Source organism: Carcharhinus amblyrhynchos, chromosome 16, assembly GCF_965287045.1.
Source record: "Carcharhinus amblyrhynchos chromosome 16, sCarAmb.v2.hapA, whole genome shotgun sequence".
In the NCBI taxonomy this organism is placed as follows: Eukaryota; Metazoa; Chordata; class Chondrichthyes; order Carcharhiniformes; family Carcharhinidae; genus Carcharhinus; species Carcharhinus amblyrhynchos.
This window is the reverse complement of record NC_137339.1, coordinates 2,226,601-2,242,798: the sequence shown is the minus strand read 5'-3', so window position 1 is coordinate 2,242,798 and position 16,198 is coordinate 2,226,601. Positions and strand designations below refer to the sequence as shown.

The 16,198-nt window shown below is 43.8% G+C and overlaps 1 protein-coding gene across 4 annotated transcripts in view; it reads right to left on the bottom strand.

The window, feature by feature from the left end:
* The window catches only part of tox2 (TOX high mobility group box family member 2), a 177,452-nt gene that overhangs the window by 44,341 nt on the left and 116,913 nt on the right, over nucleotides 1–16,198 (bottom strand). For all 4 annotated transcript variants that reach the window (XM_080204580.1, XM_080204577.1, XM_080204579.1 and 1 more), the window contains exon 3: nucleotides 7,374–7,619. In XM_080204580.1, coding sequence (XP_080060706.1) covers nucleotides 7,374–7,619 — 246 coding nt within the window. The remainder of the gene's footprint in view (nucleotides 1–7,373; nucleotides 7,620–16,198) is intronic.

Here is a 16,198-nt window from a genome sequence, read left to right as displayed (position 1 = left end):
TTATAGGGAGAGGCTGGATAGACTGGGACTTTTTTCTCTGGAGCATAGAAGGCTTATAGAGGTCTATAAAATATTGAGGGGTACAGATCAGCTAGATACTCAACGTCATTTCCCAAAGGTAGGGGAGTCTAAAACTAGACGGCACAGATTTAAAGTGAGAGGGGAGAGATACAAAAGGGTCTGGGGGCAATTTTTTTCATACAGAGGGTGGTGAGTGTCTGGAACAAGCTGCCAGAGGTAGTAATAGAGGTGGGTACAATTTTGTCTTTTAAAAACCATTTAGACAGTTACATGGGTAAGATTGGTTTGGAGGGATATGGGCTAAATGTGGGAAATTGGGACTAGCTTAATGGTAAAAACTGTGCCGCATGGATAAGTTGGGCCGAAGGGTCTATTTCCATATTGTAAACCTCTATGACTATTTCAATCTTTTATATTTGTACTAGCACTGTGCCATCATCAACACCACCTACGTCTTCCTCTGTACATCTGCCAGGGAAGGCTGTTGTGTAGTGATATCGTCACTGGACTAGAAATCCAGAGATCGACAGTAATGTTCTGGAGACTTGGGTTTAAATCCCAGCACAGCAGCTGGTGAAATATGAATTCAATAAAAATCTGGAAAATTAGAAGTTTGATGATGACCATGAAACCATTGTCGATTGTTGGACAAAACCATCTGGTTCACTAATGTCCTTTAGGGAAGGAAATCTGCCGTCCTTACCCGGTCTGGCCTACAAGGGACTGCAGAGCCACAGCAATGTGGTCGACTGGTAAATGTCCTCAGGGATGTACAATAAGTGCTGTACCAGACAGTGACATCCACATCCCATGAAACAATTCCCCTGTCTCGGCCGTCACTGAAACTCTCATTCTGCTCTTTGTATCTTCCAGATTTCACTATTCCTATACTCTCCTGATTAAACACTCATTCAGAACTGTGCCAACTCATGCCAAGTCCTTTCACCCATCACCCCTCTGTCCTCATTGGCTTACACTGGCTGTAGATCCACCTTCAATCTAAAATTCTCACCCTCGGGTTGAAATAGCCTATGGGCTTTGCCCCTCTGCAACCTACTCCAGCCCTACAACTCTCTGAGATCTCTGCATTCTCCACCCTCGGTTCCCTGTGCCACGATCGGAGACTGGACCTCCAGCTTTGGAATTCCCTCCCTACAACCCTCCGCCTCTCCCTCTCTCTCCTCTTTGACCAAGCTTTCAGATAATCCTCCTAATACTTCCTCACTGTCCAATTTTGCTTGGAAACACCTCTGACACTTGGGTTGCTTTTCTCTGTTAAGGATGCTGTGTAATAAATAATGAGATGCCTTTTATTGTATTATTTGTATTGTGTGTGTGTAAGGTGGAAAGACAAGACATCCATTTTCCTAATCTGAATGATCACTGGCCTCAGCTGTTGCCCGTGGCAACAAGAAAAAAAATTAATGTTGGCTTTTATAAGCAGACCCTAACCAACAAAGCAATAAAATGGAGAATATTAGCACTTAACCTAAATTTCCAGGACTTGCAGGCTGCGCGCTCCTCTCTCTGTATTGGTAAATGATTTATTGTACTGATGCTTCACTTACAATAAAGAGGAGCTGGAAATGAGAAAAGGTACATTACCCTGAGGACTGGGCTGAAATAAATGGATTCAAGGCTGAGTGAGGCTGTTACGGTGATGGAATATGTGTGGAAATCAGTTCACCCAGCTTCCCTTCTCTTTCTGCTGCTCTGGACTGTCGCTGGTCTCCAGGAGATTGCTTTCTTTAATATCATTTCCCTAAACCTTAAAAACCAGCAGCATTCTCGTTCGGGGTGCAGAGATGGGGAGGGGGTGCCAGCCAGTTACTGAAAGTGAACTTTGGGAACTACCACAAAAATATATGTCACCCGGCTTTACCTGTTTCAGAAATGAGTTTGATTACACACGCAATGGAATGACTTATTGCAGAGTCCGCAACATGTAATTAGACTCCAGTGACAGGGGAGAGTGAGGAGTAATTACTGATTACACCGTTAACTTCTACTGTATTTCACATACAGGCCTGCGCGCGTGCTGCCTGTATCTCTCATTCCCCAAGATCGTGAGAAATGTGAGCACGAGTGGGCCACACAGCCCCTCAGGACTGATCCACCATTCAATAAGATCGTGACTGACCCTGTAACTCAGTCTGTAGGACTGTGCACGTGCTGTGTGTGTTACATCTCCTGCCTGAATAATTACCTATAATTAGGGCTCTGTGTTTAATACTGATTGCATTTTTTGCGGAATCCCCAAGTTCTCTAAGATTAGTACACGAGGTTGATTTGAATCCTGCTTCACTCTGTGCTGGGCCTGGTGATAAAAGGCAGGAAGACAGTTGGTGCCTCTCTCTCTCTCTGTAACTATTGTCAGTTGGTGCCTGTTTCTCTCTAATCGCTCCACCGTCTCACTGGAAAGCGTGCTGATGATATTCTGGACACTCAGCAGTTTACCAGAGTGGGTTCCTCATTGAGAAACAGTCGATTTCTCCCAGGTTCTGGGACTGCCTCATTCTATTTTACACTGGATCTGAATAAATGCTAACACACTACAGGCCTTCTTCACAGCTCTATCCACTTGAGTGGCAACCTTCAGAGATCTGTGGATATGAACCCCAAGATCTCTCTGTTCCTCCACATTCCTCAGAACCCTGCCGTTGACCCTGTAATCTGCATTCAAATTTGTCTTACCAAAATGAATCACCTCACGCTTATCAGGGTTAAACTCCATCTGCCACTTTTTGGCCCAGCTCTGCATCCTATCAATGTCTCTGTGCAGCCTACAATAGCCCTCCATCTCATCCACTACTCCACCAATCTTGGTGTCATCAGCAAATTTACTAATCCACCCTTCAGCCCTCTCCTCCAAGTCATTGATAAAAATCACAAAAAGCAAAGGACCCAGCACTGATCCCTGTGGTACACCGCTGATAACTCTCCAGTCTGAAAATTTTCCATCCACCACCACCCTCTGTCTTCTATGAGACAGCCAGTTACTTATCCAATCAGCCAAATTTCCTTCTATCCCACACCTCATTACTTTCCTCCTGAGCCTATCATGGGGAACATTATCTTTACCTTATTAAAATCCATGTATACAACATCAAGTTCTGTACCACCAAATGACTAATAACCACTTTCTCTGCTGACCCCATAACAAAGCTAGATAATCCTTTAATAGTCTCTTTAAATCATCAGTCAAAATGCAATCTTAGAATTGCCTTCTGAGATAATTGGAACTCAGCCAAGCATTCACAATGACATAATACTAGCTCTTGAGTAATCTCAATACAGATCTCTACTGAAACTACATAAAATATGATGTTTTATCTTCTAACCTACACCATCAAGCTCATCCGTCAAAACAGTCCAGCAGATGGCTTTTCTAAAAAAAATTCTTATTGACAGCTGCAGGCTGTTTTTCATGTTTAAAGAACAGGAGATTTAAAAAAGCATCTGATCACAATACATCAATAAACTTTATCTTACTATCAACAATGTTTATATTTATTGCATAAAGCTGTGACTTGTGCACTGTGGGTTAAAGCCTTTAAAGCAGTCAAAATGAGGGTTTGAGTGTACTCAGTACTAAGTTTAAATGGCTGTGCTGATATTGTGTTTCCTTCCTGTATGGGTCATGCCCCACCCAACCCCCACCCTCTGCTGCAACAATGGGATTCATCAGAAATGGGGGCAGAACTTCCACACCCGGGTCTGTTTGCCATTTATAAAAATCCACAGAGTTTCTTAACTCCACAAAATTCTGGCCTAAAGAATCCAAACATATGATGAGAAAGTGCGTGGAGACTGAGATCCATTTCTTATTCAACCAGCAACACTTTCCCACTTTGGAAAAACCCAAAAAGGCACAACAATTGTTCAATTTCACCCAAGCAGGTCAGAAAAGTAACGTGAACAAATCATGTTGAGACCTCCCAAATGGAATGATATCAAACATTCCATCCGGAATTCGACTGCCTCACACACCACGGAATCGGAGCAGCGAGGGGCAGCCAATGGAAATGTCCATTGTCCTTGGGTGAGATGTTTCAGTCTTGCTCGAGCGAGGCTGTAAAATCCCACCTGCTGCGTTGAACCAGACTGAAATATCTTCACAAATAGGCCACTGACCACCACAGCAGGGTCTCCTGGGTGCTGAGATGTGATTTTCTAGAGAAAGGACCAAGCGGGGTGGGGGCGGTGGTGTTGGGCAGGGAATATGCCTGAAAAGGTTTTTGTTAGAAATCGAACGGATTCTGGGAGAGTGGGAGTCATTTCTATGGACCCTAGTGACAACCTGACACCCTCACAACCCCAAACCCTCTCCCCAGAACTCCGGCTCCGGTGATACCATTCCCACTGATTTCAGGTAGGAGTCAGTGTTGGGGTGAATAGAATACAAAAGGCTGTGAATGTAGCCCAATCCATCACGCAAACCAGCCTCCCATCCATTGACTCTGTCTACACTTCCTGCTGCGTTGGTAAAGCAGCCATCATAATTAAGACCCCACACACCCCGGACATTCTCTCTTCCACCTTCTTCCATCGGGAAAAGATGGAGAAGTCTGAGGTCCCGTACCAACCGACTCAAGAACAGCTTCTTCCCTGCTGCTGTCAGACTTTTGAATGGACCTACCTTGCATTAAGTTGATCTTTCTCTACACCCTAGCTATAACTGTAACACTACATTCTGTACTCTCTCCTTTCCTTCTCCATGAACGGTATGCTTGCCTGCATAGTGTGCAAGAAACAATACTTTTCACTGTATGTTAATACATGTGACAATAATAAATCAAATCAAAATATCTCCCGGGGTGACTTGGCAGTTTGCCACCCATCTCAACTGTTCACTGAAAACGGGGGTTGTAATGTAACAAAGTGAGTGGGAATCAGAGAATGGGTGAAAGAGTCAGGAATCCAAGCAATGCTGTGTAGCTGGGGGTGACTGTTAGGGTATGATACAGTAAAGAAATGGAGGATTTGAAGAGAAGGATCTTAAAAGTAATTTATTTGGGTGCGCGCAGTGCTATTTAACATTATTGTTCAACTTCATTATTCTTTAGTCGATGTTTCAGTGGGGGAGCATTCGACCATAATTCCATAAGATTTCAGGTGGTGATGGATAAGGACAGGAATGACCCTCGGGCGATGGTGCTTAATTGGGCGAGGGCCAATTACATCCAAATTAGACAGGAACTGGGAGCGGCTATTTAAAGGCAAATCCAGATCTGGCATGTGGGAAGCTGTTAAAGACCAGTTGATTGAAGTGCAGGACAAGTGTGTTCCCACAAAAATACAGGACAGAAATGGCAGGATTCGGGAACCATGGATGACAAGGGAAATTGTAAGCTTAGTCAAAAGGAAAAAGGAAGCATATGATATGTCCAGGCATCTAAAAACTGACAAAGCCCTTGTGGAGTACAATGAAAGTAGGAAGAATTTTAAACATGGAATTAGGAGGGCTGAAAGGAACCATGAAATGTCTTTAGCAAACAGGGTCAAGGAGAATCTCCAGGCTTTTTATGCATATATTAGGAGCAAGAGGGTAGCAAGAGAAAGAGTGGGTCCACTCAGACAGTGGGGGGATATTATGCATGGAGCTACAGGGAGTGGGTGAGATCCTTTATGAGTACTTTGTATTGATATTCAAAGGAGAAGGACATGACGGATACTGAGGTCAGGGATGGGTGTGTGAATGCTCTGGAGAATGTCAATATATCAAAAGAGGAAGTGTTAGGTATCCTAAATTGCATTAAGGTTGACAAGTCCCAGAGGCTGGATGGGATCTATCCCCAGATTACTGCGGGAGGCAAGGGAAGAAATAGCTGGGGTCTTAACAGATATCTTCACACCCTCTTTGACCACAGGCAAGGTTCCAGAGGACTAGAAAATAGCCAACGTTGCCCCCTTGTTTAAGAAAGGAAGCAGGGATAATCCAGCAAATTAATGATGTTCCACAAGGATCAGTGCTGGGACTTCTGTTGTTTGTAGTAAAACTAAGTGATCTGGAGGAAAATGCTGATGGTCTGATTAGTAAGTTTATGGATGACACGAAGACTGGTGGAGACGCTGAAAGTGCCGGGGATTGTCAAGAGGATAAAACAGGATATAGATAGATTGGAGACTTGGGCACAAAAATTACAGATGGAGTTTAATTACAGATGAGAGGTGATGCATTTTGGAGGATCATATTTAGGTGTGAATTATACTGTAAATGGCAGAATCCTTAGGAACATTAACATACAGAGGGATCTGGGCGTGCAAGTCCACAAAAGTGGCAACACAGATGACCAAGGTGATTAAGAAGGCACGTGGCATGCTTATCTTCATCAGCCGGGGCACTGAGTACAAGAGTTGGCAAATCATGTTGCAGCTAAATAAAACCTTGGTTAGGCCACATTTGGAGTATTGTGTGCAGTTCTGGTCGCCACACTAGCAGAAGGATGTGGAAGCTTTGAAGACAGCGCAAAAAAGGTTCACCAGGATGTTGCCTGGTCTCGAGGGTGTTGGCTATGAGGAGAGGTTGAATGAACTAGGATTGTTTTCACTGGAAAGACAGGGGCTGAGGGGAGACCTGATAGAGGTCTACAAAATGATGAGAGGCACAGACAGGGTGGATAGGCAGAGGCTTTTTCCCATGGTGGAAGTGTCAATTACAAGGGGGAGCAGGTTCAAGGTGAGAGGGGGAAAGTTTAAGGGAGATGTGTGGGGAGGATTTTCCACACAGAGAGGGGTGGGTGCCTGGAACGGGCTGCCAGAGGAGGGGGTGGAAGCAGGAACATTATCAACATTTAAGAGGCATCTGGATGGGTGCATGAATAGGGAGGGAATAGAGAGATACGGACCGAGTAAGGGCAGAAGGTTTTTTTAAAATTTAGTTAGGGCATCATGATCAGCACGGGCTTGGAGGGCCGAAGGGCCTGTTCCTGTGCTGGACTTTTCTTTGTTCGCTTTGTGGAGTGTAAAGGAGTGTTACTGTTTCTCACTGCTAAATTCTGTTTTGGGAAACCAGTTGCAACTGATCCATGTGGAGCCGACTCTTTATACTTTGGAACCACGCCAATTCATTTCTGACTTGTCCTGTTGCCTTTCTTCCGAGAATCTTCACTCCGGTGACCGTTTGGTCATTTAGAAATTGACCACCTCAATGCCTGAATTAGAATCGCTCGGCTTTGCATCAAATGGAGATGAATTCGACTTGTCTGGTCCTGATTCCCGCCGCCTCCTCCCATTCCAATAATTCAACGTACAATACTTGAGAGCTTTAGCAAGAGCTTTAAAGAGAGACCACCCGCTGCCACTCACCCCCACTCCCGCCAACATATCTCTGCCCAAAGATAGACACTGACCATAGGTAGTTGGCTTGACAGTGGATGGCCATCCTGGCCCAGCATGTTGGAGACCATTATTGCTGGAAGGTCCATGCCTTGGTAAGCGTATTGAGGAAGCAGGCCACTGGGGGGTACCGAATGGCACAGTGAATGGTAGCCCCCATGGGGATCCATCAGGTGAAGAAACGACGGGTCTCCGAGATTTGGAGGAGTGATTGGAGGAATCTCATAATCTTCATCACCCAGTCCCTGACCGGCGAAGGACTACATGGAGAAAAACCAAAAAACATTTAGCAAGGAGCAGTAACTGGGGCAGTCAGCCAGAAACAACTTCACTCAGACAAGATTGTTTCACATGCAAGATTCCAATGTTCTTTATTGGAATAAATTTAAAACTGTTCAGTTTTTGAAAAGATGTAAAAGGATTGCGACTTTGCATTAGAGTCACCTTTCTCTTATTGGACGAGAATTTGAATTTCAAAGCTCCACCAACTCTCCTGTGATTTTCACAGAAAACTTTCTTATTTCTTGTTAAAATTAGTCTTTTCCAGTAACAGGGAAGTTTGGTTATTGGCTGAAATGGGCACTGGTGCTGTGAAAACCACTTCAATGGACATCTCTCATTGCCTCAAAGAGGATGGGACTCTCTCACTTAATTCAGTGTGTTGATGAAGAGGCTTTTCCCCCTCATATCCCTGAGTTTATATCTGGGTTTTCACTCTTCCCAGGACATCTCATGACTCCAGGATTGGATTACACTCCATGGGGTGTCACACTTCATGGGAAGGTTGGATAGACAAGCTGGAGACATCTTAATAAACTCCTAAAACCAAGCACCATTCATAAAATCGTCAACAGAAAGAAACATTGTGCGACTCTTTGTTAATCACAAAATTCATTGTAACTATCTAAAACTACTGCTTTGAAATTCAAACTAAAGGAAAATGATATATTTTCTTCAAAGTTTTGGGATGATGTGCGGGTTAGGTTGATTGGCCATGCTAAAATTGCCTCTTATTGTCCTGAGATGCGTAGGTTAGAGGGATTACTGGGTAAATATGTAGGGATATGGGGGTAGGGACTGGGCGGGATTGTGGTCAGTGCAGACTCGATGGGCCAAAAGGCCTCTTTCTGCACTGTAGTGTTTCTATGATTCTGTGAAAAACGTAAATGTACCAGTCCCAGACTATCAATGCCATGGGTAAGTGTGACTAATGAACTTTAATTTTAAAACAGGGAGTTGGGAGTTATTACCATCATCAGGATGAAGTGGACTGAGATGTCAGTGATAACTGGACATTTTAAATCAGGCACATTTTAAAGTCAGGCCCTGTTCTTTCTTGTTCATCTATTTCCATTACAGATGCACCTATGTCAATATTTATGGTACAAACAGCCTACGTAATCACATCCATAATGTAACCATATCCATTGACCAGTGGTGACACTGCTGTATCTGGACTGGGGAAAGGATATAACCTCAGAGTGAGAAGCTTACACTGGAAATTCCCGTTATAGTTAGACACGGGGACATTGGAGGAAGAATAGGCCATTCTGCCCATTGAACCATGCCTGATCATCCACCCCAAAAAACCTTTTCCCACAGAGTCCATATATATATTTTTGGTAACAGCAACACTCTATTCTGCACCCTATTCTTCCCTTTTCCCCCGTACACTCTATGAACAGTATGCTTTGTCTGTATAGCGCACAAGAAACAATACTTCTCACTGCATCCCAATGCCTGTGACAATAATAAATCAAATCAAGCCAATACAAAGTACATAAGAACATAAGAAATAGGAGCAGGAGTAGGCCAACTAGCCCTTCGAGCCTGCCCCGCCATTCAATAAGATCATGGCTGATCTGTCGTGGCTCAGTTCCACTTTCCCGCTTTCTCCCCATAACCCTTAATCCCCTCTCTTATCAAAAACCCATCAACCCGCGTCTTAAAAATATTTAGCGAGTTAGCCTCCACCACTTCAACGGGCAGAGAATTCCAGAGATTCACCACCCTTTGAGTGAAGAAGTTCCTCCTCAACTCTGTTCTAAACCGCCCTCCCTTTATCTTGAGGCTGTGCCCTCTAGTCCTGCTATCCTTTCTGAGCGGGAAGAGTCTCTCCACCTCTATCCTATCCATCCCATTCATCATCTTATACGTCTCAATGAGATCTCCCCTCATTCTTCTAAACTCTAACGAGTACAAGCCTAGTTTATTCAGCCTCTCCTCATAGCTCAACCCCCTCAACTCCGGCATCAGCCTAGTAAACCTCCTCTGCACTCCCTCCAAGGCCAAAATATCCTTGCGTAAGTACGGCGCCCAAAACTGCACAAAGTAGGGCTGTATCTCCTGGAATGTAGATGGTTAAGGGATGATTTGATTGAAGTTACTAAGAAATTAAGGAGAACAGGTGGTGCAGATTGGGAGAAAATGTTTCCAAAAATTAGGGAGTCAAGGATTTAGGGATAGAGTCTAAAATTCCTGACCTTTCAGGAGTGAAATTAGGAAACATTTCTACTCAAAAGCTGATGGTTTGGAAGTTTCTTCCACAAATGCCAGTTGATGCTGAGCAATTATTAATTTTAAATCTGAAATAGCTAAAGATATTAAAGAATATGGAGCAAAGGTAGGTGCATGGAGTTAGATCATAGAGCAACCATCATCTCAATAAACTCCTCCTTCTATGTTCTGAATCTAATTACAGATTTGTTCAGGCAATACAGAGGGAATATTTTTTATCATCCTTTATGGGTGCAGTGCTGCTACTTTTCACAGTAACTCACGGTGGGAATAAATTGCTGAGAAAAATGCGGTAAAAACTGGATAAATGAGTCGTGTGTCTTACTCGAATTAAAACCACTTCCAGCCTTCAAGGTTGTGTAAGTGCCCGAACTTCACAGTCTGAGGTTAATTCTTCAGGAACTCCACAACAATTCTCATTCAATCTTAAATTCCAGATTATAATCGAGAGCTGAATACAGGGTACTTTACAAATAATTTCTCAGGAATTTATTGTTAGGTTTTAACGGTGCAATGTCACTGTGTGAAACACGTGGGTGATGCATTGTCCTGTGATTGGCAGTTTGAGAAATACTTTCAGGAAGATACTTGAGATTCATTTTCCTTTGTGCTCAATGGATTGAGGGAAAACCTACTGGAGAGTGAATACCTTCTGTAGTTTGTGTTCAAATACTGCATCTGCTCCTAATAATAATTCTTCATAAATTGGTGAAAAATGACAGTTGAGGTTTTATCTGAGTGGAACTGCCAATGGACATGCAGGTCTCACCCGGGGAGATGGTGGAAGTGGGAATGTCAGAGGTGGGTCCTGTATTGGGGTAATGCTTCAGGTATATTTTAGGGCAATGATTGGTAGTTTTTCTCAGAATGGAATATGTTGTAACGAGTGCTGGTGTTGATGTCGCAAGGAAGGTGATTCATGGTTCAAGACTTGCAACCCACATCTGACAAAAAATTTCACCTCAACTAACTTTCTGAATTGAGAAGCTAACAGCGAAGGTTCAGGATATCTGATCACAGAGAGTGCGCTGTGACTGAGCCACACCACCCAAACTTCCTAGCGAGCCTTGAATAGCATCGATGTGAGCCACGAAAAATTCAAAACAATTACAAATTCATGTAACTAAACTAAAATTCATCTTTGCCTTCAACTCTGTGCTCTCATTTCCAAGACCCAGTGAATCTCAGGCATCCCGTGGGAAAGAGTCGCACAGGCGCCTGGTTTAGGATTTTTACGTTGGTCTGGTTCCATGCACAGTGACCACTGGGGCTTGGAGCTGAAGACAAAGGGGTCCATGTGCCCACACAAAAAACAAAAACTCACGGCACAAAAACCCTGGGAGAAATGAGAGACACAGTAAGAAGTCTCACAACACCAGGCTAAAGTCCAACAAGTTTATTTGATAGTAAACCCACAAGCTTTTGGAACACTGCTCCTTCCTCAGGTGAGTGTTGACCTGGTGTTGTGAGACTTTAGACCAGACTTTAACCTGGTGTTGTGAGACTTTTTACTGTGTCTACTCCAGTCCAACATCGGCATCTCCACATCAGAAATGAGAGAGACAGACAGAGGTTGCTGTTCTGAAAATCACATTGAAACCATGCTAATAAATTGTGTGTACAGTTGTGTTTAGATAATGCCTAAATGTGAGATTAGCATTAAACTGAAACTCCTGCCCTTCAGCTCTCTCCTCTGTTTAATCCTGTTACTGCATTCTCTCATTCCTCATTTTTCTGCTGAGGAAATAGTGCTCAAAATATTAATCCAAAAGCAAAATACCACAGATGCTGGAAATTTAACATAAGAAAACAAATGCAGGAAATACTGCGATAATCAGGCAGCCTGTGCTCCGAACTGGAGCTGGATCGAGGCAACTTCTTACAAGCTGTGTCCAGCATACCCTCGCATTCTATCCTTTACTCTCATCTATACTTCTAAAACTTAATTCTAACTTTTTTAAACTGTCTAAGATGTTTCAACCACCCTAGCTATGACTGTAACACTACATTCTGCACTCTCTCGTTTCCTTCTCCATGAACAGTAGGCTTTGTCTGTCTAGCGCGCAAGAAACAATACTTTTCACTGTATACTAATACACGTGACAATAATAAATCAAATCAAATCTAAATCTGTGGAGACAAACAGTCAACGTTCTTGGTGATTTTTGTTTCAAAATATTCAATCTTGTGTGAACTGGATAAATTATTTGTGAACTGTGTTTTTAAGGAAATCACGGTTACACAGTTTACCGTCCAGTTTTAACAAAGGGTCGCCTGGACTCAAAACATCAGCTCTTTTCTCTCCTTACAGATACTGCCAGACCTGCTGAGATTTTCCAGCATTTTCTCTCTGGGTTACATTTAGACTGTATTGTTTACATTTTTCCAAGTCCGTGGCCCAGGTTTCTCCATTGCCGGAACTGTAGTTATCACTCCCAGTATTATGACGGTGGAAATCCACACAGCTCAGTATAACACTGAAGTCCATGATTCCTGATTCCCTCCGGATTTTCCACCCATCGCTATTCTCTCTGTTGGGGAACGCAAGCTGAAAATCGCCCCAAGGACGTACTTTGCTGGAGTGCAGTTCAGAGGAAGCAGGAGGTGTCCCTCAAAATGCTTTCTTGTGTAGAGGCGTACTGATATGGAGAAGGTTGGGAAGCGCTGCTCCAATTGACTGAACGACAAATAACCTGGAGCAGGGAATTTGACTGAATCCCTTCCCTTGGCTCAGGAACAGGGAGATTGGTTGATGGACAAAGAAACAAACACAAGTCTTCCTTGTGTGCGAGAGACTCAGTGTGGCATTGTACGGTATGTCTCCTGAAAAAGGTACAGTGACTGCGATTCATGTAAAACTAACTGTAACCATAGAGATATCCCAATCTATCTCTTTCTGCTCATGAGTGCAGCGACAATGACAGCTCTTTGGTATGTCTCACCTGATTGAGGAACTGGCTACATGTGAGGAACAGGACCTCCTGAGGAACCAGTCACCCCACAGCCAACTCATGACAGGTATGGTCAGTCACTGGTCAGTCAGTGAATAGGAGTTAATAGACTGCTTCTAAACTGGGCATTTGTCTGCTAATACCACCCAACAGAGTCAAGGAACAGGGAAGGTTTGAGTTAAATCAACTGGCTTTGAGTTTCTGCCCGTTTAGTCAGCACAGTCTGAGTGAAATTCACAGAACCGGCACAGCAGACTGGAATTTTAAATGTAAACTATGGGTGGGATTTTCCAGCCCCGCGTGCCCCAACACCGGAAATTCCCACCTGAGACCAACAGACCTTTCACGGAATTCTCTGTCCTATCGCTAAGATTCCCACAGCGGACGAGACAGGAAATTTGGTTTCCAAATCATTTGGCCCAGTTGCTGGGCCACCTCCCTGCACCCACCCCGCCCCCCCACACCCACCCCGCCCCCCTCCAAATGTGACAACTTGAGAAGGATTCTTCAAATTCATCGACTTATTAAGAAAAATACAAATTACTAAGAAATTGATGAGTGTATAGCTATGAAACTCTTTGATGGTTTGTTGCAGGTTTTATTAAAGTAATCTTTACTGATTTAAAATCAGGTAACTTGCAAGTTAAGATCAGAACACTTCTTAAAATTATTTTTTCTGATGTATCATTATAAAACGCATTATAAAAAATGGAATCAGGTTTTTGCTGATACATCAAAATACATTAAGTACATCAAGGAGTACATATAAATACAAGGAAAACACCCTGTTCCATTCTACAATGCTGCCTGAGAGTGCTGGTTTATGGAAGATTTTACGTTTGTGATTCTGTAAATGAATCTTCAGCCCTCTCAATGCTTCTGGTTTTTTATTAATCATTCATGGGGTGTGGGCGTTGCTGGCAAGGCCAACATTTATTGCCCACGTCTATTTGCCCTTGAGAAGGTTTTGGTGAGTTGCCTTCGTGAACGGCTGCAGTCCTTATGGTATTGGTACATCCACAGTGCTGTTAGGGAAAGAGTTCCAGGATTTTGACACAGCGACAGTGATATATTTCCAAGTCAGGATGGTTTGTGGCTTGGAAAGAAACTTGCAAAAGAACATTCAAACAAACATATGAATTAGAAGCAGGAGTAAGCCATTCAGCTCCTCGAACCTGGGCTGCCTTTCAATAAGATGACGGCTGATCTGATTGTGGTCTGAACTCTGCATTCCACCTCCCCTTGACAGTCTTTGTCCCCTTTGTTAATCAAAAATTTAACAACCTCTACCTTTAAAGTATTCAATAACCTCCAGTGGCCTCCCCTGCTCTCTGGGATAGAGGGTTCCAAAGCTGCACAACTCCCTGAGACAAAAACGTCTTCTCATTTCTGTCTTAAATGGGAGAGTCCTTATTTTTAAACTGTGTCCCCTGCACTCATCTCTCCCATAAGGGGAAACCCTCTCCGCATCCACCCCGTTAAGTTCCCTCCAGATCTTAGATGTTTCAGTAAGATTATCTCTCATTTTTCTAAACTCCAGTGGGTACAGGCCCAATCTGTTTAATCTTCCCTCATAAGGCAGCCCCTTCATCTCAGGAATGAGTGAACTGAAGCTTCTCTGAACTGTTTCTCACACAATTTTACCCGAGACTAAATAAGTAGGGGTGGCATAGTGTCACAGTAATTAGCACTGCCACTTCACAGCGCCAGGGACCTGAGTTCAATTCCCGGCTTGGGTCACTGTCTGTGCAGGGTCTGCACATTCTCCCTGTGTCTGCGTGGGTTTCCTCCGGGTGCTCCGGTTTCCTGCCCAAGCCTGAAAGACGTGCTCATTAGGGAGCATTGGCCTTGTTAAATTCTTCCTCAGTGTACCCAAACAGGCGCCGGAGTCTGGCGACTAGGGGAGTTCCGCAGTAACTTTGCTGCAGTGTTAATGTAAGCCTACTTGTGACTAATATATAAACTTTACTTATTTTACTTTAGAAACTGCACAGTATTCTACATGTGGTTCCAACAATCTCTGTACAAACTTAATAAAAATCCATACTTTTATATTCCATTCCCCTTCCTCATCACTTTCCATACCTCCAACTGGAGATGTTCCAATGTATCTGCTCTGTAAACACTGCCTGATAAAGAGACCACATCTGACGTTCCTGCTTCCCACATCTCCCAGTGAGACTCTATGCACAGTTCCATTCATATAAAAGCTAACTTGTAATTTTTCACCCAATTTATGAAGAACTATTTCAAGGAGCATGTGCAGATTCTGAACATAACCAATAATTAATGATGCATTTAATATCAATGTTTTTTGATTGATTTACAGGTCTGGCCCTTTCTGGTTAGACCAGCATTTATTGTCCACCCCCCCGGGTTGTCCTTCAGAAGATGGTGGTGAGCTGCCTTCTTGAATCGCTACAGTTCATGTGGTGTAGGTACATCCACAGTGCAGTTAGGGAGGGAGTCCCAGGATTTTGACCCAGAAACAGTGAGGGAACGGCGATATATTCCAAGTCAGGATGGTGAATGACTTGAAGGGGAACTTGCAGGTGGTGGTGTTCCCATGTATCTGCTGCCATTTCCTTCTAGATGGTAGAGGTCATGAGTCTGGAAGGTGTTGCCTAAGGAGCCTTGATGAGTTGCTGCAGTGCATCTTGTAGATGGTACACTGCTGCCTCTGTGCATCGGGGGTGAAGGGAATGGATGTTTAAAGTGTCGGATGGGGTGCCAATCAAGCAGGGCTGCTTTGTCCTAGATGGTGTTGAGCTTCTCGAGTGTTGTTGGAGCTGCACCCATCCAGGCACATGGAGAGAATTCCATCACTTGTGCCTTGCAGATGGTGGACAGACTTGGAGGAGTCAGGAGGTGAGTTATTCACCACAGAATTCCCAGCCTGCGACCTGCTCTGGTAGCCACAGTATTTATCTGGCTGGTCCAGTTCAGTTTGTGGTCAATGGTAACTCCCAGGATGTTGATAGTGGGGATTCAGTGATGGTCATGCTTTTGAATTTCAAGGGGAGATGGTTAGATCCTCTCGGTCCTCTCTTATGAGAGATGGTCATTGCCTGGCACATGTACAGCACAGATGTTACTTGCCACTTGTCAGCCCAAGCCTGGATATTGTCCAGGTCTTGCTGCATTTGGACATGGGGTGTTTCCACGAAGTTGTCATTTGGGGAAGAGAGAAACAAGCTACCATTCTTTGGGTGAAGGAATGTTTCCTAATTTCACTCCAGCTTTAGCTTTTAGATTACACCCCTTCAGCCCTTCTCAGAGATAGAGCTCCGAGGTCAGAGGTTTGAGATGTGCTGTTCATCACTCTGGCTGAGTAAAATGAAAGCAATTCAGTCCCTGTGGACCCAAAGTCC